At 38.9% G+C, this 22,835-nt stretch overlaps 2 protein-coding genes across 2 annotated transcripts in view; one reads left to right on the top strand and one right to left on the bottom strand.

Moving 5' to 3' along the window:
* Positions 1-1,983: 1,983 nt before the first annotated feature.
* On the top strand, positions 1,984-10,666 carry RFXAP (regulatory factor X-associated protein). The gene is made up of 4 exons (XM_012644045.1): positions 1,984-2,016; positions 5,737-6,687; positions 8,415-8,522; positions 10,450-10,666. The coding sequence occupies exons 1-4, from the start codon at positions 1,984-1,986 to the stop codon at positions 10,558-10,560; spliced, it is 1,203 nt and encodes a 400-aa protein (XP_012499499.1). The 3' UTR covers positions 10,561-10,666.
* A 9,893-nt stretch (positions 10,667-20,559) lies between these two features.
* SMAD9 (SMAD family member 9) overlaps positions 20,560-22,835 on the bottom strand; it is a 38,567-nt gene continuing 36,291 nt past the window's right edge. The window contains exon 3 of the mRNA XM_012644046.1: positions 20,560-20,743. Within this exon, the coding sequence (XP_012499500.1) occupies positions 20,581-20,743 (163 nt within the window). The 3' untranslated portion in view covers positions 20,560-20,580. The remainder of the gene's footprint in view (positions 20,744-22,835) is intronic.

Here is a 22,835-nt window from a genome sequence, read left to right on the forward strand (position 1 = left end):
ACTGCAAATATGTGACAGGAGATTTTAAACTAATAGATTTAGTACAAAATATTAACGCATAGACATAGGAAATAGCATCTCACTGAATTTCAATGAAAGCTATTGTTTTCAAATATTTCATATTATTAGCATGTATTTGTTTAAATTTAAAGTACTATGGTAAGATATGTATATTATGAAAATTACATTTTGAAACTGTGTATTTATGTTTTGGCCCAGAATTCTTTAGGAAGGCAGATTTGAGTGGTTCCTCCCCTTATTCAGCTTCCCAATGATGATTAAACTCTTTCTGTTGCAACCCCTGCTACTTCAGTGTATTGGTCTAATTACTGCACAACAGGCAAATGAACCTGGGGTCCTATAAGACTTATATCTACTGGTTTATTATAAACGATACTACAAAGGATACAGATAAAGAGATACACAGGGCAAGGTATGGAGGAAGGGGTGTGGAGCTTCCATGCCCTCCACAGCTATGCCACCCTCCAGCAAACTCTACATGTTCAGCTATCTGGAAGCTCTCCTAATCCTGCCCCGTGGGTTTTTATGGAGGCTTCATTACACAGGCACAATTAAGCCATTGGCCATTGGTGAGCAACTTAACATTCAGCCTCTCTCCATTCCTTGGAGGGTGGAGGTGGGGTTGAAAGTCTCAACCCTCTAATCCTGCCTGGGTCTTTCCAGTGACCAGCCCCCTCCTGGAGCTACCTAGGGGCTGCCAGCCACCAGTCAACTCATTAGCATCATGGAGTTTTTAAGGATTTTAGGAGTTGTATGCCAGGAAATGAGGTCAGGGTAGAAGACCAAATATATGTTTTACAGTATCACAGTGGCATTCTCAAGGTAGTGAGTGAGTTCTTGCTCCAGTGAGACTGGATTAGTTCTAGCAGGAATGGATTAGTTCTCAGGAGAGTGGGTTGTTATAATGCAAGATTCCTTCTGTTTTGTCCTCTCCTCACATGTCTGCTTCCTTTTTGACCTTCTATGTCACGTTTAGACCTAGGACGTGGCCCTCACCAGAAGCCAAGCAGATGCCTGTGCCATGCTTCTCCTACTTCTCAGCCTGCAGAATTGTGAGCTAAATAGACCTCTTTTCTTTATAAAGTACTCAGCCTCAGGTATTCTGTTACTAAGCAGATTAAGATATGTATTGATAGAACTGTCTTTTTCATAAAGGAACCAACAGGAGTCACTCTTGTGGCCATTTCTCTACTATTCTGTATTCTATTAATGGGTAATACATTTTGTGACATTGTGTTATGCCAGATCAAGAATGGTTTGGGGTATGAAAGATCAAAAACATAGGCACTCAGACTCTGACCGAAGTCAAAACATCAAGCTTGACTATCTAGGAATATTTCAGCCCCTAAAAGTATTTACTCTCAAACTGATGACATCAATATAAAAATGTTATGTATTCAACAATTCTTTGGAATCTTCTTTCAAAGGAGGTCCTTTCTTGGCTGTTCTAAATAAAACAAAGATAGTATATCTGAAATCTTAGCACAGTCTGTTTTTTTTGCTATGGTCATGTATTATCTGTGGATTGATAAATGCAAGAAATACAAATAGAGGCTCAAAAAATGAATTCTATATTCATTTGTATCTTCCTAACATGCCTTTCACTTTTCTGGAAGCAAAATATGAATTATTTTAAAAACTTTTTGATTAAATAAAATACTATCATAAGATATAACATGTACTATAGATTGCCATAAATAAATTTCTCACATCAGAACTCTTTACTGTGATTACTATGCTGTAATCACAACAGTGAAGGTCTGTTTTGGTGAGAATCGGTACTCCGTGCATACCAAGTTTCATAGGTGATTGTAAAAGGATTGAAAAGGGGTGATTGAAAAAAGGAAATTGGAATGGTTCCTTTCCTCAGCCCTCAACCCATAGCATATATTACTTCTCAGGGAAACATAATACTGTTTTCTGAAGATAACAAAAGAAGAAGAAAAAGACAGAGAAAGGGAAATGGGCTATAGAGTGGGAAATAGAGGAAAAAAGGTAAGGACCTCTGGTTCTAGGAAATAATTCTTAAGTTTTATTAAAGTTAAATAAAAATTAATCATACATCATTTTATTTAGCAAAGCCAGAAGCCTAAGTCAGAGTTAAATTTACATTAATGTTGGGAAAGCAGAATTAAAGCCATACTACAGGTGCTGATTGGTCCCTGCCAGCCTACATCCCCCTTTAAGGCAAATTCCATTGGCCACAGCCCCCATAGCAGCCACGTTCTGTATGAAGGGATTCCCGCTCCAACCACTGACTGGATCAGGAATGGGCACCTTACCCAAGTGCAGAGGGTCCTTGGCTTTCCCAGTGAGCACTGACCAGCCCAGCAAGAAGAACAACAAGCCAGGTGAAACAAAGTCTCAATATTGGGGATCTGAAATGGAAACCCTGGAGAAATGGTACCAGTGAGCAGTGGGAATTAGATCAAAAGGTCCTGAGGAACTGCAGAACATGGTCCCATCGATGGCCACCAGGTCCTTCAAAGTCCCAGCAGGAAACAGAACACACAAATGGTTCAAAGGGAGACACTTAATAAAGCACTATTTGCAGATGAGTAGGCAGGGTTAAGACAACAAAAGATGGTAAAGGCACAGGAAGAAGTAGCAATAGCAGGAAGCCAGTACTACCCCAGGTGTGAAGGAACAGGAGGCAGGAATAGTGTTATTGGAGCTCAGGGAGATCTGGAAATGGGGAAGAGGGCCCTTTGGCAGGAGCTGTAGTCTAGGAAGGATATAGATACCACCAGAGAGACAAAGTGGAACGGGGAAGGTGAGGGGAAGAAATATCCTAACCTCTCACTCTCCTCTTGCCCTCTGGTGGTCCATTCATTAGCCAAACCCAGTGGAAGCTAGTGACCATGGGAATTCTGATATGATTCAGCCCACACAGCCCAGAATAGAGCAGAGGAAAGAGATCAAACAGAGACCAGGCAGAAAGCCACATACAAGCCAAAGTTATGAAGGATCTGAAGAAAGCTAGTGGAAAGAGGAAAACTGTCCAGAGAGGAGTAAGTGACTTGAGAGAAAGAAAAGTTGAGGAGAGTAGCCAGTCCTTTGCACTGCCTTGACTCTGATGCCTTTCTGATTCCACTTCTGTCCACCCATCCCACCCCACCCATAAAGAGCTTGAGGCCCCTTTAATAGGCCTTGCTTCCCTGCAGTGAAAAAATAAAACAAGTAAGCCAAAGACTATCCAAAGAAAATAAGCACATTTTTCATCTCAATGTTTCCCACTTGTAGGAACTCCTTTGGCATTAAATAAGCATCATTTTCAAAAATACAAAAGAAGGAATGCACAGTTACATGGAAAGAGGGGAGTAGTAAGGAGATAAATAAAGGAAATGAGGAGGCCCACCTGGAATTTGCCCAATGCCTTGTCTTTAGTAGTAAGTCTTCAAAGAGCATTTAAACAGATTCAATCTAAATGAAATAACAGCAATAGTAATAATGCTAAAATTTTGCTTTGACTATAATCTGAGTTTTTACCACTTAAAAATATCATATATGCACAGTCTTACTGGTTGGTGACAAATACTCTATGTTTATTAATCCCGGAGCCAAGATATCTATTTGTACATATAAATCTACCAGATTACATCTTAGCGTATCACAGATAATTCAGTGATTTGCAACCTTGTTTGCATGTTAGAATTACCTGGAGAGCTTTTTAAAAATATGTATGCCTGGTCCCATGCCAGATCAATAAAATCAAAATCCCAAGTGACAGGTCTAAGCATAGTGTAAGATCATTATGGTATATTAATTCTAAACTTAGGAAAGAGCTTATAGATCATTTACACCAACTTCATCATTGAAGAGGTTCAGGAAACAGCACTCCAAAATGTGCCACTTCGGTAGGCTCATTACTTTGAACTGAGGGCACTCGAGGAACGTTAGGTAGAGGCAGAGGCTTTCTCCCAACTCACCTTATCTGCCTAAAGACAGATCCTCCTAAAGGAACTCAACTATCACCAATGCCATGCCCAAGGGTTTCATCAACCAGGGAATATCAACTCTTATCACAGGAGAGGAAGACTAGAAGTCAGCACCACACCCAGACAAAATTTGTCACAAACTGTCATCTACTCTTCTAAGGGCCCTTTCATCTTTCCCCCAAATTATTTACTCTCCCCTAAGTTGCCCATATGCCCCTTCCCTCAACTCTATGAAAAGCGTAAATACGCTTCTAGATCTCACTGGGTTTTCAGGCATTCATTTTTCTGTAATGCCCCCGTGCATATAGTAAATTTGTATAGCTTTTCTCCTGTTAATCTGCCTATTGTCAGCATATTTTATAGACTAGTTATCAAACTCTCAGAGGGTAGAGGGAAAGTCTTCCCTTCTCTACATAATTTTACAGTCAACATATTAGCACTGAAACCCAGAGAATCCTCCTCCCCACCTGGTCAGTTGCACTAACACCGGGCAACAGAGCTAAGCAGAGAACCCAAAAGTCCTGCATTCACTCAGCCTCCTTCCTATAACCTGACCCATTCATTTGTTAATAGATTCATTCAGGAAATAATTTTGAGGGCCTATTATATGCTAATCACTTGATAATAAAATCTACTGCCATTATTTGTAATAGCCAAAACTTTCAAGCAATCAACATACTTACTAACATATATACTTTCAAGCAATCAACGCAACAGATTCAAGACAGAGTTGGGAAAAGATGTGCAGTATCACACCACTCAATAGTATTTCCATATACAGACACAATAGACATAGCCTTAAGAGCACAGACTAACAGTAAAATGTAGTAAAATAATTAGAAAGTGATGAGTTTTGAGTTTTCTAACCTTTGTTTTAACAACCAGGTCTCATCAGTTGGCTCTAGCTCACCACTAACTAATGGATTTTACCAATGAGGAAATTGAGACTCAGAGAGGCTGTCACTAACTTGCTCTGCTCACACAGTACAGTACCCCGGGTCTGATTCCAAACCCTCTCCCTTCACTGTGCCTGTATTTGAAATATAACTGATTTATCCACACATCAACTCCCAAACGTCTTAGTGTGAACGGATTTATCATTTAATGAATAGTCATTACTTTCTAGTAGGTGGAATGGAAAACCTGACTAGGCCAAAGAAAGGAGTAAATGGAAAGAAAACATCCACTTAAGGGAAGAGGGCAGGATCCGTTCCCTCCTGGGTTTAGGGGGAGGTCAAGATTTAACAACCAGCGATTCTACGCAAATAGAAACGATAGATCGTTCATTGTTTTTTAAACATTTGTCATTCAATGTTCCTTTTCACACACTTTCATTGTGTTTAATGAGAACTTTAAGACTTATCTCAGAGGCCTTAGAAAGGGCAAGAATTAAAAATCAAATAAGTTTCCGAGTGAGAAAATCAAATTTATAAAGAGTAAATCATTTATCCCTCAACATAAATACAACTTGGCCGAAGTTCTGGCTCACCTTTTCTCCACTCCGCTATTTTCAAATATGTCACCTCTGCCCTCATCGACTGCAAACTAGTGGCTCCAGGTTGTGACATCTCTAGCAGTCCCAGCTTCAAAGCTCCCATTTCAGGCAGTTTGGGGAGAAATATCATTGAAATTAGCGTCCTAACGCCACAAGTCATCACATTGCTCAGGAACAATCTAATCTTAATTTACACAGTGAAATTCCAGTAGAAAAGTGCTTTGAAAAGTTTTAGATACAGTAGGTTCAGGCAAAAAAAATTTTTAAAGAACGCTACCTTAGCAAGCAGTGCAAAGCTTCACTGCAACTCTGCGGTCCCAACATCGGTGGCGTTTCGCGTTGAGCGCCGACACGGCCGCACATGCGCAGTCAGTCCCGCCGGGTCTGCTCTCAGCCCCGCCCCTCAGAGCGCCGGCTTCCCGGAGAGTCTGCGAGCCGGCGTACGGACGTTTACGCGCGGGCTGCGGCTGCGCAGGCGCAGTCGGAGAGCCTTCGCGGGTCTGGCGCTTTTTTCTCTCGCTTGTGCAGTGTTTGATTTGTGAAGTCCGTTGCGTCCGGCAGGTGGTGAAAGTCTGGGCTCTTGGGTCCCGGCCAAGTCTCGGCAGCACGGAGGTGCAGGGTGTCGCCGAGAGTGCGGGGCCGGGCGCCGTCGGCGCTGTGCCCGGCCCCGGGGCCCTGGCTCCTGCTACGGCTCCGGCCCTGACTCCGGCCCCTGTCGCGGCGCCGGCCTCGCAGTTCACCCTGCTGGTGATGCACCCCTGTGGGGGGCAGGAAGAGGCTGCGGCCGAGGGGGTCCTGAGGCACGCCCCGGCCCCCGGGGGCAGCGCCGGGGCGAGCAAGCCCGTCAGGTACCTGTGTGAAGTGTCGGGGGATGGCGAGGAGGAGGCAGGGGAGGACGAAGCCGACCTGCTGGACACTTCGGACCCCCCGGGGGGAGGTGAGAGCACAGCTAGTTTGGAGGATCTGGAGGACGAGGAGGCCCACTCGGGGGGCGAGGGCAGCAGCGGGGGAGCCCGGAGGCGGGGCAGCGGCGGGAGCAGCATGAGCAAGACCTGCACCTATGAGGGCTGCAGCGAGACCACGAGCCAGGTGGCCAAGCAGCGCAAGCCCTGGATGTGCAAAAAGCACCGTAACAAGATGTACAAGGACAAGTATAAAAAGAAGAAGAGCGACCAGGCCCTGAACTGTGGTGGGACAGCCTCTGCTGGCAGCGCGGGAAACGTCAAACTGGAGGTATCAGTCCTTAGCTGGGGCCGTAGAGGGTGGAAAATGGAAGAAGAAACCCCATCTTGCTGCAAACTCAGATTCCAAAGCCTTCCCACCCGCTGGGCTAGTGGCTGAGAATTAATGAGTTCTTGCCCTAAAAAAAAAAGTTGACGGGAACATGTGCAAAGCCGTAACAGTTTTGTTGCACCCACGTGTTAGGTGAATAAATTTCAGTAAAAATGAGGTGCCATCAGCAGAGCCATCATTTCAGAGATCTTGGATATGGGCTGGAGGGCGGATAGTAAATAATTAACCCGGTTCATTGCTAAAGGAGCAGGCAGAGACTTAGGAATCTAGATGAAATTGGTACTTTGGACAAGGTAATCTCTTCCTGTTTTCAGTACTCTGTTCTCAGTATCCAGTTCTCAATATCCCTAGTCTAAATACTCCTATACTTAGTACTCTGTTTTTAGTGTCCTTTTCTCAGTTAACCCTATTCTTAGCACTCTGTTCTTAGCACTCCTATTCTCAGTAGCCTGTTTTCAGTACCCCTGTACTTATTACCCTGTTCCCAGTACTCCCATGCTTAGTCTCCAGTTCTCAGTACCCCTATACGTAATCCTGTGTTCTCAGTTTCCTTGTTCTTAGTACCCTGTTCTCGTGACCCCCCCCCTTTTTTTCTTTATTAAAAATCAATTTTATTTCTGGTATACACAAAGAGCCTATCAATTCATTTGTTGAAAGGTGATTTTAAGCTACACTATCATAGGCAATATAGTTTTGTGAGTTTTTTTAAACTAAATACATTTTTTTAAATTTATTTTTCCTTTTTTAAAAATTTTAATAGATTTAGGGGTTACAAGTTAAATTCCAATATATGTATATATTGTATAGTGGTGAAGTCTGGGCTTTTTCACTATTCCTTTTCTTAGTACCCCTGAGGAAAAAAAATGAATGATAATGGGTCATAAGTCTCAGAAAATTTTTTGATTGTTTGATTTGAACTTCATTGAAGGTTAAAGCTCTGCAGTTGGACTTAAGGCTGCACAACTCTGCTTTGTTATTTGCTGGCTTTGTGGCCTTGAATAGGTTATTTAACTCATTTTAGGACTTACCTGTTTTGTCCATACCAGTAGTTGGAAACTATACCAGTGCTTTCTAGATTTTTCAAGCCAGTTTATCATTTTTCTCCTAGTGACTTACAAATTTTGAAAGCTTTGGTTATCGGTTACTTCTCTAAGCAGTATTTTACTCCTTCCTCCCCATTTGTTTTGGTCGTTAATTGGGCAAAAAGCTATCAATTAGAGTGTCTCATTAAGCGATGTATAAATTGCCTCTGAGTTCATATATTCCATTCAAAGGTAAGCAGACTCTATGTTTTGGCCTGGATAGCTTTATATGAAGAGAATGTTCAATTCCACTTGGCATTTTTTGTAATATTGAAAATAGCTCACAAGTAACTCTTCGCCTCCCTTCCTCCACTTCTCCTCCACTATGAATTTTGAGACCCTTCAAGAGAGTGGAGAACCTAGGTTGGAAATTGTGGAGGTAGAGGGAGTGAGAAAGGAGTGTTGCATAAGTTAACTGCCAATATCTTGCCTGTGATAACAAGGGGCTTTCCCAAAATTTCACAGGGACTGGGCAAGAAGAAGGAAGAAAAGCAATGACCAGTTCATGACATCATTGAAATGCCTGTAATCATGGATTATTATATTAACTGTTAATCGCATTTTTGTTTTTATCATTTATCCCAGGAAAGTGCAGATAACCTACTCTCCATTGTTAAACAAAGAACAGGATCTTTTGGGGATCGTCCTGCAAGACCTACTCTTTTAGAACAAGTGTTAAATCAAAAAAGACTGGTAAATATCTGTTTGTAAAGTAGTAACAAATCTATTAACAAAAGTCATTTGTTAGAAATGGAACTATTTAGATTTTTAAGATTTTAAAACTTGTTAAGCCGGTCATCAGAATAGAATTGTGCCTCGTTGCCAATAAACACTGGAATCTCAAAAATGCTCTCCCAGGACTCTAAGAGCAGACTCTAAGAATACTTTTAATCCTATTCTTTTCATTGACTAAACCTCATTGAATATCTGAGCAAGATGGGAGTTTGTTTATTTTTCTTTTTTATTCATTTATTTACTTCTTCATTTTTTAAATAATTTTTAGTTGACAAATAATAATTGTATTTATAGGGTACAATGTGATATTTTGATAAATGTATATATACATTGTGGAATGATCAAAGGTGGGATTTTAAAACTGACTTTTGTACTGAACTCAGGGGTTTATGGAATAATGCTTTAATGATGGTGAGGTATAATTAGACCAATGTCCAGTAAGAATCTCTATTATAAATTTGATATAAGGCAGTCAGACCTGTGATGGGGAGTGGCTGTAAATACATACGATGCTTTGCTCACTTTCCCACCACTCACCTCCTGCTGTGTGGCCTGGTTTCTAGCAGGCTATGGACCAGTACTGGTCTATGGCTTGGGGTTTGGGGACCACAGTATTAAATGATATGGAAAGGTATTCAATTATCAGTTAAAATGACACAACAAATAATAACAATAAGTGAAAATTTAAATAATTATGCACCATAATGTTGAGGGTTCCATGAAATGGGCACTGTCGTTTTGTTGATGGCATTATGTATTGGTACAGCACTTTTACAAAGCTATTGGGCAGTATGTATCAGGAGTCTTAAAAATGGCCATCCCTTTTGACTCAGACATCACATTTAATATGAGGACATTCACAGAAAGTAAATCCTAAATATGGATAGAGTTAAGCCTAAGGATATTAACAGAAATGTATTTATCATAAATAGTAAAATATTAATAGTTGAAACAACCTAATGTCCAACAGTCTAATAGCAGCTAAATGGATTATTATACATTTACTTAGTAGAAGGTTGAACAGTCTTTCCAAGTGATTTTTAAACGAAACTATTTAATAAATAGAAAATGTACTATAATACATATAATCTTAAAATCAGTATTTAATGACAATATTTCCACTGTAGTTGGTTTATCTTTTTTCACCTTATGGAGGCCAAAAGTTTTTTTCTTTTATCAGTTTATGTAAGTATTTTATTATAATAAAACATTAACCATAGTCTATTATATTTGTTATGTTATATTTAAAAATGGTAAGTGTATAAAAATGTTTTGATTGTTTTGGAGCAGCTGTATTCTTTCCTGAAATTTTGGTAGTGTGCTAATATTTGTGTGTGTGTGTGTTTGTGTATATATATACACACCCCTTATATATATACATGCATACCTGTACACACACATATAATTTTTAATTTCTTCCTGAAGACTTAGTTGGAGAAACTTGAATTCCAGTACTAGTTTATATGTATGTACAAACTGGCATTTAACTGCCATTTTCACATGTGGCCCCCTTTCATTTCCATTTTCTTCTTGCTATAATACTGGGTCAGTGCTATTCTTAGCTCTTTGCTCATATGTTTCAAGAGAATATATTTGCCAGCATATCATGCCAAAAGCATTTCTTTTGTGCACAGTCAGTAATAACATCATGCTTTACCCATTATTTTTAGATTTTAGGTGTATTGGTATATGACATCAAATTTTATTATTAGTTTTCAGCTTAATTGTAGTGCATCAAATGCAAAAGTGAATTCAATTCAGGCATGTTTTGTTTTGTAAGCATACTCTATCTTGTTTAGGGACACATCCCAGTAACTCCATAGCATGAATACAATCTAATCACATAAGAATAATGCTATTAATATTTTTCTTTTTTCTTTTTTAGTCATTACTGAGAAGTCCAGAGGTAGTGCAGTTTTTACAGAAGCAGCAACAACTATTAAATCAGCAAGTTTTGGAGCAAAGACAGCAGCAGTTTCCAGGAGCATCGGTATGAGGGAACTTATCACGAACATCTACATGTTTCTTACTTTATTGTGATAGATGAACATATTTTTATACTAAAGATAAATGGCGTAATATATGTTAATGGAACATAAACATTTTCCTGTAAATGTGTGTTGCATTTGGGGATAAATAAGTATTGCACTTTGTGCATCTAATCGTTTCATATCATCATGAGTTTGTAGAAAGCAGCTTATCTTTCCAAAATAACATTTAATTACAATGTTGTTTAAAATATGTTCCTCTTCAGTCATTGTTACTGAAGGTAATGAAGCAGTTACTTTCTGTGGAAGTCATGAAGTTAATAGATATTAATCTTGAATCATCTAGCTCAGTGGTTCTCATCAAAGCACAGTTCGAAATGTATAAATATGTTTTTTGGTTGTCACAGTGACCTTGAAAACTACTGGTTTTCAGTGAGTGGGCCAGGAATGCTAAATGTTCTACAGTGTCCGGGATAGTTCCACACACTAAGAATTATCTCACTCACAATGCCAATAACACTCCTCTTAAGAAGTACTGATAGCTATTTGTAGTGATAACATGTAGTTGAGGCACCTAGAATCAGGTTCTTGTTACAACCTTTCTTTGCAGTTGAGACTGGAGCTGTCAAAGAGGTAAGCATATTTTATATTAGGAAAGTGATCACTATTTAATATCTGTGAAATTAGGACGTGCATCTCTTTTCAGAGATATGCTGGTAAAATCTAAGAGAGGAATTAACTCAGTGCACTAGAGTAAATGCATCTCTTACAGTTGGCCTATTTCATCTTACCTATTAGTGTTGATCTCTTTTAAAGCAGACACTGTTGTGTGTTGAATTTGTGAACAGTGTAGATCTCAGCCCACCAGTGCCAGGACAAAATTACTTTTCTTATACTCATTCTCGTTAAAGAAATGAAAAAGAAATCCTTTTCAAAAAGAAGATCTTGAAAATAAGAATAGCATTTCAGCATTTTGTCATTGTTTTTAAAATTGAGCTATTTTAAGACTGTGTTATTCCTAAGTAATGTTAAAAAATGATAGGTAATCTTGATAGATACTTTTTCTTATATTTTCTCCTAGAAAAACTTTAAAAGGCAAATTACCAATAACAAATCAAACATCAAGAGAGTCTATCGAATGTTAGGATAATAAATGTATGTGTCTCAAGTTTAACTGTGCAAAAATTTGTTAGTTGGTTTTTAAGCTTTGAAATATATATCAAGTTAAATTTAGTAATGGCTGTTCTAAGAAGTACTTATGGAGAGAAAGAATGTTTTTGTTCATTTTTTATGTATTTTATACCCAAGTATCTGTTCAAAAATGCTTTTACCAAAATTATTCATTAAAGTCCAGTTGACCTTCGAGTTGTCTAATTTCCTTAATTCTTTAGTTTCTTTTCACTGAATGCAGACAAATACATCTATTATTTGTTATTCACTGTTAGTTTATTCTCACACTTACAGTGTTAAGAGCTTTATTGAATTGCTGGAGCTTAAGTTAACTTTTATGGTGGAAAAAAAATCAGCTTATGCTTCTTCAGATGGAATAAGAGAAACAGGAAAGAAAAGAAGTAGGCCAGTGAGAGCTGAATGAAAAGGGTTTGAATTTATATATTTATAAGAACTTTGTGATGATTATTAGTTGTCAAACCCTAGAGTGCGTACTTGAGAGATTCAGAATCTTTCACCCAGTATATTTTTTAGAATAAGGTAGCAGCCCATTCATGAATTTGGATAGGAATAGGACAATATTCAACACAATGTAATTATTATCTGCCACAGTGGAAATTTATTTTTTACTTTATATAAAACTATCAATAAAGTTATAAGGTTTATTTTGGGTAGATTTATTGCCGTGTGTCCCCAATTTTTTGCCCCTCGTACTCATGACATTGCCATGTGACTTTGCAGCTCCTCTTACCACTTGAGCTCGGAGTTTATTTACCAACCCCTTAAATCTGGAGTTCTGGCCTTGTCACTTGTTTTGGCCAATAGAATGCAGAGAAAATAACAAGATGCCAGCTCTGAGTAGACTTCTGAAGGTTTTGAACATTTCCACTTGTTTTTTTAGAATCCTACACAGCTGCCATGGTGACAAGCCCAGCCTAGCCTGTTGGATAATGAGAGATACATGGTCTAGTCACCTCTGTTGTACAGCTAATAGCAAACAGCCAGATATGTGAGTGAAGCTATGCTAGATGAGCTGTCTCCCCATCCAACCTGCAAACTGACTACAGGTACATTTGATACCAGCTGAGATCAGCCAAGCCTGGCCCAGATTTACAGAACCACCCAATTGACCTGTAGGCTTGTGGGCAATAATAAATGTTTATGACTGTAAACCTCAGAGTTTTGGGGTGGTTGTTATGCAATTTTCTTGTAAATAACTGACACATCTAGCTGTCAATAGTTATTTATTGCTGCATAACACGACCTGAAAATTTGGTGGCTTAAAACAATTTAGATTTTATTATTTCTTACAGGTCTGTATACGATTACTCTGATTTTAAATATTAGCTGTGCAAATGCTTTCAAGGTAGGTAAGGCAGACCGTGCTTTTCAGAGATGTCTAAGCAGTCACCCATCCCACATGCTCTTATGCAGTGTGGTCCAATAAGATCTAGATTTTATTTTTCCACCTCTTTGAATCTGGGCAGGCCTTATGACTTCTCTAACAAAATATGGCAGATGGGATATGTGATGAACTATGCCCGTTCATTGGAGGCTAGAGGAAAGGAGACACAATAAACGTAGGTGTGGTGTATTTGTAGTAATAAGAACATAAAGGAATTCACAGTGTCTGTTTTCCAGCAAAGTTAAAAGAGAAGTCATCTGTTAATATAGTGTGCAGGAGGTAGTAAGGGGCTTTAGAAAAGAAAAGATTAGGAAGATACATTAAAGTTAGTGAGAAAGATGGCTAGTAGCTAGGAGCCTGCTAATAGTCCCTGATAGCATTCTTCCCCTTTTTTCACAGTAGGATGAAAAGTGGCCCCCAAAGATATCCATGTGCTAATTCCAAGAACTTGTGGATGTTGTCTTAGATAGCAAAAAGGGCTTTGCAGATGTGATCTTGAGATGGGGAGGTTATCCTGAATTATCTGGATGGGCTCTGAATGTCATCACAGGTGTCCTTCTACAAGTGAGGCAGAGGAAGATGACTGCAAAGAGGATGAGGAGATGTGATGAAGCAAGAGGTTGGAGGCATTCAAGAGAAGGGTAACCAGCCAAGGGAATGCAGGCAGCCTCCAGAAGCCAGCAAAAGCAAGAAAACAAATTCTTTCTTAGAGTTTCCAGAAGGAACCAGCTTTGCCAACACCTTGACATTAGCCCAGTGAGACAGATTTCTGGCCTCCAGAACTGTAAGAGAATAAATTTGTGGTTTTTTAAGCCACTAAATTTGTGGCCATTTTTTACAGCAGCAACAAGAAACTAGTATCAGTCCTCAAGAGGTCGGGGGATGGATCTCATCAGGTTTCTAAGCAAGCACTGCTATCTTGCTTTTCTTATTTAAAAACAATAGTGGCCAACTACATTTTATGCTATATTAATTGTAATTAAATGTAAGAGAAAGGATTGCATACTCTGTGAATCAAAAAATCATTCCCCCCAAGTTGGAACAGGTAATGTTTATTGTATGTTGAGTGCCCTCTGCTCCTTACCCCAAGCTTTCTAAACCCCAACCAAACTCTTAGCTGTAAGGTTTATACACAGAGGGATAATTTGGAGCCTTAAATACCCAAATTCAGAAAGATGTTTTCCAACAGGATTTTCCAAAGCATGCCTGGAGCTAGGACAGGGAATGACTCAAGAGGCCCCAAGGGGTTCTGTCATGGTTGGTAACATTACTGCTTTTTAACTACTAACTAGTAGCAATGCTTTGTTGTAGATTTAAGAACCTGTTGTCCAGATGTCTTAGGTTAGCATGCAAAGCCTTTTACCTCCAAGCTCAGGCCTATTTCTACCCTGCTACTACGTTCCTTTACTTCAAGCCGTTGTGAATTATTGATACGGTACTAATGGATCATTCTGTTTCACCAAAGTTCTTTCCACTCCTTTTAGTTCTTTTCTACTCTTAAAGCACTAAGCTTTTTACTTTCTTTCTAATACCAGACCAGGAGAAACAAAGAGCAGCTTTGCCAACTTTTGTTTTCAAACCTCTTTGATAGTTATCTATAATCTCGCAAACTCCCTTAGAAAAAATATCATCTATTTAACATTTTTTCATGGTATGTGAAAAAGAAATGATTAAGTTAAAAGTATTTTATTATGCATCAATGTTTTAAACATTGTATTATCATAAATATTTATATTAGGACAAATTGCACTTTCCACATTCATTCAGTGAGTGAATTTTTTTAGAGAGACAGGGATTGCCCAGGCTGGTCTTGAACTCTTGAGTTAGATAGATCCTTCCGCCTCAGCCTCTGGAGTAGCTGGGACTACAACGATTGCCAGCACACCTGGCTTATATTTAATTTGTTTTAAAATAATCGTGTTAGGAAAACCAAATTTGTTAACAAATGAATTGTAAAATGGGTTATGTTTAGCTCGAAGACCGAATGTATAAGAGAGTACAGATTAAACTTTCATCATATCAAAAGAGACAAATCACTTTTACAACATGATGCTTGAAATTGTGCTTAAGCATCAGTGGGTTATTTGCGTATTTTTTAGGTTTTTTTCCTTTCTAAATGATGAGATTAGAAGTTAGCTTGCCACTTGCAAACATTATCTCTCAATAACATACTGCAGATGTGAATAGTTTTTGGCTTAAAAGCCAAACTGAATATAATTTTCATTACATTTGCTCAATTTAACATCAGTATTCAGTAGATTACTAAAGTCATTCTGAGGCTATACCTAACATTTTTATCAGATGCAGGCATACAATGGAACCATCTATGATCATGCAGAGATAAACTTCCAGAATTGGTGTCTTTTTGTGAACTTGGTGAATACAACATTGAAATTCTTTATGCTTCTTGTCTTACTAAACTTCACATTTTGACAATAAATAGTTTAGAATAAAAGCAATTTTAACTGTTTAACTGTCAAAGTTACCTTCCCTCGGTACTGCTATGCAGCTGAAGAACAATTTCCAAACTGAATCATGAGCATGCTTTTCTGGTCCTCACCAGCTGTGCATGGTCACTTGACATGCAGTTGGAAGCTTGCAATTACATATTTTCATTTTGAAGAGGAAGAAATGCTGATTTTTAAAAAAGAATTGGAAACCAACAACATTTCTGCCTTTACAGTGTGAACCCAAAATGCCTTTCTAAACAAACAATATCTGGAAAATGCTGAAAATGAATAGATACAGCCCCTTCCTTAAAGCCCTTCCAGCTTGGTGGAGAGATGGATAAGTAAACAATGTGGTGCAGGAATTGGTAACTGATGTGACCACTGACGGTCATAAAGTATTACAGGAGCACAGCACAGGCACTTAACCTGGCTTAGGAACGTCCAGGATGACTTGCTGAGGGAAATGCCAGGAAGGAAGGTAGATTGGATCAGCCCAGAAGCCTTCCCTGGTACCCACCCACGGCCTGATGAAGATGTCACTCTGTGGTCCCCTGCAGCTTGTCACAACTGATAGCACACTTAATTTTATTGGTTTACTTGTTCATCTTCCTCCAAAAACTGGTAAGCTCCGTAAAGGCAGCAGCTTTGTTATTTGTCATTGTGTCTACAGTGCTTGCTGATGCGTAAGAACCATCTGATGAATATGTGGAGGTTTCCAGGTGATGAAAATATTTCTTCTCTAAGATGGGCTAATATTTAAAGACAATACCTTATGTCTATACCATGATCTATTAAAAAATGTGTACGAGTATTTTAAATGCCAATACCAAATATCAGATTCAAGAACAGGGTCAGGAACCAGGGGGAGATGCAAAGACAAGATAGGATCACTGCTCTCCAAAAACTTGCAGTTTAAACTGGATGCTTCACGATCCCCACCTTTATCTGAACCAGAATAGCTTATCTTTCATTTGTTTATCTTATAGAGGTCTACAAAATAATGCTTTTGAATGAAGGGCTCCATTGCTTAAAAGAAAAAAAAATGGAAAATCCTGATCAAGTTAATTAAAGCTAGTTAATTAAAGTTTTCTAGAAGTGTTTACAGATACTCCCTCCTCCATTTTAAGACTAGAAGAAAATATAAATGTAGGGAATTGAGAATTTACAATTTTAGATACGTTCCTATTTCTCCTGGATTTCATCTTAGTTTTCCCTCACTAGCCTTCTTTTAGTACCTTTCTAACAGGCAATACATAGCAATGTACAGATGTTAACAATAATAAAAGTGTTCATTCTCTCCTATAACTGCAGTTATCACTCGCTATTTGTAACTATCTAGAAAAAAATTTTCTACATATATCCTCTCTAAAATTACTGCAAAGTATCTTCCAGATTCCATACTTAATGCCAGTTATTCCAAGATGTTTAATTCAAAACCACTATCTAATTTCCCTATGGCATGTGAGAGTTAAAAAATATGACATTTTCAAAACAGGATGGTTTAAGATGAATTGTCTTAAGGAGCTGCAGACCCATGTGCCGTAAATCCTTCTACAAGGTTCATAGGAAAAATGAGCCAAAAGACATACAGGTACAGTATTCTTTATTATAAATGATCAGATAACAGCCTAAGTACAGATTTGATGGATAATTGAAGCCAAGTTACTGTAAGCAAAAGCATTACTTCACTCAAATAGAAATAGTTTCTTTTTTGCTGCTGATTTGTTTTACATTAATTTGAACTTATCTTTAACATATGCCAGGATCACCTAATCTTGTCATACAGTTCAGCTGTTAAATCATAACAGGGAAAGATAAAATTTGAAATGCACGTTATATTTTGCTTTATTTGTTGAATATGTATACCGAATATTTGGGACACATTCAAAGTTAAGCAGTAGCTTAAAGTCTATCAAGTGATATTATAAAGTGCTTTTGTTGCTGTTATGGGGGTATCCATGTCCTTAGAAGACAAGGACACAGAGGATTCTAAATGCCAGGTGGTTAGCCAACTTTTCCTGATTTATACTGAGTGTAAAAAAAAAAAAAAAATTAACAAAACATAAAGTACATGTGTTAAGTAGTGACATCTTTATAGTTCCAAAGTACTGGCCACTATTAAAATATCATCTAGTTAAGCTTTTCACATCTCAATTTTTTAACAAGAAAAAAAAAAAACTGGCTTGAACAACTTGATAAATGTTCTGGGTCTCTTGAGCAGGCCAAAATGTTACTACAGGATTCTCTATTGCACAGTCCATGTCCAGGGCAAGCTTAAACGTGTTCTGCAGTGCTGACGTATTTAAAGGCTTAGCATGTCTGCTTTGTTAGTTATCCTGAAAATTATGCTATTCAATTTTTTTGGATTGTCCACCTCAAGGAATGAGTGCACATTACACATTTAGAAGCTTGAAATCAAATACTGCATTACAATTTTTAAGACGTCTTGGTAACAAAAGAAAAAGCTGATTAAAATATGACTATGTTACAATGACTAAAGGGTTAACTTCCCATCAATTCTAAATTCTCTGTATTTCACAGGTATCCTCATAAAAGCTTTTGGTGAGACATGACTGGCGATGATCGTATGTACCAATTTAATAGTTTATTTTTCACAGAAAACTCAGATTCACTGCAATATCTTGTCCTGGTTTCCCAAAGCTGCATGGACATCCAAGTTTTTTGTTTCTTGTTTTTTTTGTTTTTAATGTCATTTATAAATCACCTGTTCTGATTAATTCTGTAAAGGTAGAAGATGAGTTTGACAGCTTCTGGAGAGATCAAGACAGCTATGCTTGATCTCTGGAGCCAAAGCTGTGTGTGCTCGAAGCTGTCCCATGGAATGGTACCCACGAGACTCACCATATTGATGCCTTTTCCAGCAAAAGAGGAGATGGGAAAATTGTCAGAAAATAGGGAAGCAAGGGGAGGAAAAAAAACCAACTTTGACACCTGGAAGAATAGTAGCATTTATCCAAGGAATTCATTACTTGATTGCTCAGAAGAGAAGGGCAATAAAAATTTCAAAATAGAGATATTATAATTAAGAAATCAATTACATTTTTTCAAGCAAAAGGTCACATGCTTTCTTTTATTTTAAAAGTTCTGAAACATGAAAATTTCTCTACAAACGGACACTGTTAGACTCTCAGCTCCATGAGAGCTGGGACTGTCTCTTGTTTACATTTGATTCCACAGTACCTAACGTTGTACCTGGCACCTACAGGTGCACAATACATAGTTGATGAACCAATAAACTACAGGTTTTTCTAAACACTAAATGGGCCACCTAGTTTTAATGCAAAATGTAATAATTATATCCTATTGTATATATGAAAGTTTCTATTAGATACCGCTAGTCATTACAAGAGGTGACAGTAGTAGCTCACTCATATATCTTTTTCACATGATCATTTCTACCTTGAATACAATTTAATGAGAAACAACTACAATACAATTTAATGAGAAACAATGTGCACTAATGCTAGAAAGAGTTGAGATAAAATGTATAAATGAAGAAACCTCTTGGATTACTGAAGTGCCGTCTGTTGTAAGTCTAACTGCCACCTTAAATTATACATTTTTAAGAGGATGTGAAATATTTTTCCAAGCAATGCTGTGTTTAGTGGGTGGCAACTTTATATATATATAAATATATGAAAGTACCTAAAAATTTGGGGGATTTTCCTCTATCACCCAAAGGAAAATAAAAAAAGGTTCTTAATATTGTGTATATTTTAAAAAGGTGTCCTATTTTCAGTGTTGCTATTCCCCAGAAGTCATGGGGGATTATGAAATTATTATCACTTTATTTGGGAATTTATTCTAGGTATGAGACTTTAGTTTTTTTTAATCAGAGGCTACCAGGTTTGACCAGTAGATCATTTAATTACCAGAGACATTAAGTTGAATAACTCATCAATTTGATCCAAAAATGTGTGTAGATTTTCTCAAAGTCTTTACCACTGCTTTAGTAATCTGCGAGTAATCAATATTTGCCAAGAGGCAGGAAAATGTGGCAAAAGGAGCACCCTCTCCTAAAGACTTTGACATGGGAGGGTGAGAAGGTGTACGTCAACGTGCGATGCTTGCCTTTGTCCCACCCTTTTGTTTCACCTGCTGCTTCTGGACGCAAGACTGAAGACATCACAGACTTACTCTGCAGGACTGCCTGCCAGGAACAGCCGGGACGACAGGAACCTGATTTCCTACGTGGAAAGCAGGAATCTCCCTGGGTGGTTCTTGGACTAAGTTCTGGTCTTATACTTTGGGAATATATTAACAGTTCATTTCATGGTATTTTCGTATTTATTTGCCCATAGTAGACTAACTTTTTACAGTGGTAGATTGAGGCAACATGGATGCTTAGCTTCACAGCTTCTTTCTTTTCCAATCACAGTTTAAATTTTTTAAAAATGTACCGTTAATACCAGCACAGCTATAGGTATGTCAGTTTCAGAAATAAAGTTCCTGTGGCTTTATCTCACATAATTCATTGTACAAGCTTGTTTTTTTTTTTCTTGCCAATAGCACTAAACATGACATCATTTAAAGTATATGAGTTGGACTGCTTTGTTTTATCTGAGAGTGTTATTTGCTCTAGTGCTGCTAATACCTGATTTTTGCTATATAAACAGTTTCATTATTTCTGTGAGGCCACACAGCATGCTTTAGAGTGATGTGGTTGACTAAAGCTGGCTTTTACCCTGCCAACACCCTTCAAATACTGTTGACACTGTTGCCTTTCATTTGTTTCCTTCCACAAGAGAAGCTGCTGCTTATTACAGCACAGGCACGAAAAACCTGCCTTTCTAATCCAACTGTAGTGGCACCAGGTTAACTAGAAACCGCAAAACAAATGGTGATAAAAAAATATGAATAGTATACATTATATGTATTTACACATGTATTTAGAAATTTCAGTTAGTCGCAAATTTGAAATGATATAAGCCACTGCTTGCAATAGCATCTACTCTATAGAAATGTCGCTTAAGACATGACTGTTAGGATACTGAAGAAATCGGGTTATGAGGAGAGCCCATCTGAGTGAGAACTTTATCCAACCACTGCAGCGGTCCGTGAAGATGAATTTCAATCCAGCAGGGGGTGCTTGTGACATCCTGGCGATGATACTCAGCTCCCCAACCCTGAAAAGCAAGAAGGGAGCTGGGAGTGATTGTGCCAGACTTTACTGTCACCCTCCAGGGCCCTGGGCAGAGCTGGCAGGGAGGGGCGGGTGCAGGGCCAGGGCAGCTCCTGAGACTGGAGAGGGAGAGAACGTGACCTCTACTTTCCGGTAAGAACAGGACAACCCTTGCACCAGCTGGGCACGCTCACTGAGCCCAAAGCAGCGCATTCCGTCCAGGCTCACGGTGCAATACTTGGACCTAGAGATGGTCTGGGGCTCTAGTCACATGGGAAACACTGGCAAATCATTTTCCCTGGCACAAAGAAGAAACCTGACCTTATGTTCACCCCTTTGATGCGGAAGACAGCGTTTTGCACAAAATGGTTACTACAGACCAGTGATCGGATCTGAAAGTCATCAAGAGAGAACTGGAAGGCGCTTTTGATTTTTCAGGGTTGATTATCAAAGGTTGCTCTCCTCTCTCTTATCACGTGGTAATTTCCCATTTATCACCACTCATAGGAGAGACAACAAAAATAAAAAAGAAATAATGAATATATTTGTATATTTTTCTCTACATCAATGAAAAATTATTTTAAAAATGAAAGGAGATGACAGACAAGCAAATCAGTTTTGTTACTGGGAGCAGCGATTCTCTGCAGAGGTGGTTCAAAACTGAACTTCACCACAGGCATGCAGCCTGGTCAAACTTTATATTCGTGACCATGAACCTCAAGTGGACCTTTGATGCCACCTGGCAGGCGCCCCACACCCCCCAAGTCCCTTTGCTCTCACGTCCCTCCTCCTAGCCAACTGCTCCACCCCCTAAAACCTCTAACCACTACTCATTCACACCTGCAACTGATGATCTTATTTCTTATTTTAATGAGAAAGATGAAGCAGTAAGAAATGAGAATTTCCACAGCACCTGCACCCACATACCTGGCCTTTCTACCTCTTATTACAGATTAAAAATCTGTGTTTCCAAATAAGCTGGTCCATCCATTTATGCGGTATTAGGCTCACTGGCCTTCCCAGGGACATCATTCCACCAAATCTCCCCATTCTCTCCTACCATCTTTGGCTCCTCCTAGATCATTCCCATCAGCATATGAACACACTGAAATATCTCCTATCTCCAGAATACTTCTCTTGGTCCTCCTGCCCCCGCCAGTTACTGCCCTGTGTCTTTGATCCCCTTTCTAGCAAAAACCCTCAAAAGGCTTGTCCATGCTGGCTTACTCAATTCCTTCCCTTCCATTGTCTCTTAAATCCATCCCCATCAGCATTTTATCCCAGCCTTCAACAAAACTTCTTGTCAAGATCAAAAAAGACCTTTATATTGCTAAAAGTAAGGATCAGCTCTCTGTCTTCATGCCATGTAGGTGGTATTTGATTGAGTTCATCACTCCCTGTCCTCCTGCACTGTCTTTTCTTGGCTTCCAAAGCACCATATTTTGTTGGTCCTACTACCAACCTCACTTGGATGGTCTTAGTTTCTTTGCTGGTTCTTTCTCTTCTCCCCCATCTTTTAATGTTGATGTGTCTGTCTCAGGCCTCGGTCCCAGAACCCCTTGTCTTCTCTGTTTAAACTCAAACCTTTGATGTTCTCATACGAACTCATGGAGTTAAGAACCATCCCAAATTTGGTAATTCCCAAATTTACATCTCAAGCCCCAACTCCAGACTCATATTGACCTGCCTACTCAGCATCTCCACCTCAATGTGTGACCAACATGGGAAAGTTATCACTGAAACTGAACTCTTAATCTTATCTCCAAGCCTGAGACATCTGCATCTTCTCCTTCTTGGTTGGAGTCAACTAACTTCATCTTTCCAATTCCTTTCTTTTTCTCACACCCCACATCTAATCTGCCTCCACAATTCAGAATCCTTCCACTTCTGACAAGTTCTATTGGACTCCCCTGGTGGGAGCGGCATCATCTCTCACCTGACTATTGCAACAGCCTCCCAACTAGCAAAGCAAAACACTGATGTAGGCTGCAACAGAAACTCTTACCATTCCCCATTCACTGTGGCTCTCCATTAAGCACAACTGGACAATAGTGTGGCCACAGCTGTTCTCCATCTCCCTTTGCCGCCAATCCAAGACAGTAGTTCTCATGATTA

This window comes from Propithecus coquereli, unplaced genomic scaffold (genome assembly GCF_000956105.1).
Source record: "Propithecus coquereli isolate 6110/MARCELLA unplaced genomic scaffold, Pcoq_1.0 Scaffold205, whole genome shotgun sequence".
NCBI classification, from domain to species: Eukaryota; Metazoa; Chordata; class Mammalia; order Primates; family Indriidae; genus Propithecus; species Propithecus coquereli.

Coding starts and splice junctions, on each gene's coding strand:
- RFXAP (XM_012644045.1), top strand. CDS start 1,984: ATGGGCTATAGAGTGGGAAATAGAGGAAAAAAG. Junction 2,017..5,736: donor TGGGAAATAGAGGAAAAAAG/GTAAGGACCTCT, acceptor ACGCTACCTTAG/CAAGCAGTGCAAAGCTTCAC. Junction 6,688..8,414: donor CGGGAAACGTCAAACTGGAG/GTATCAGTCCTT, acceptor CATTTATCCCAG/GAAAGTGCAGATAACCTACT.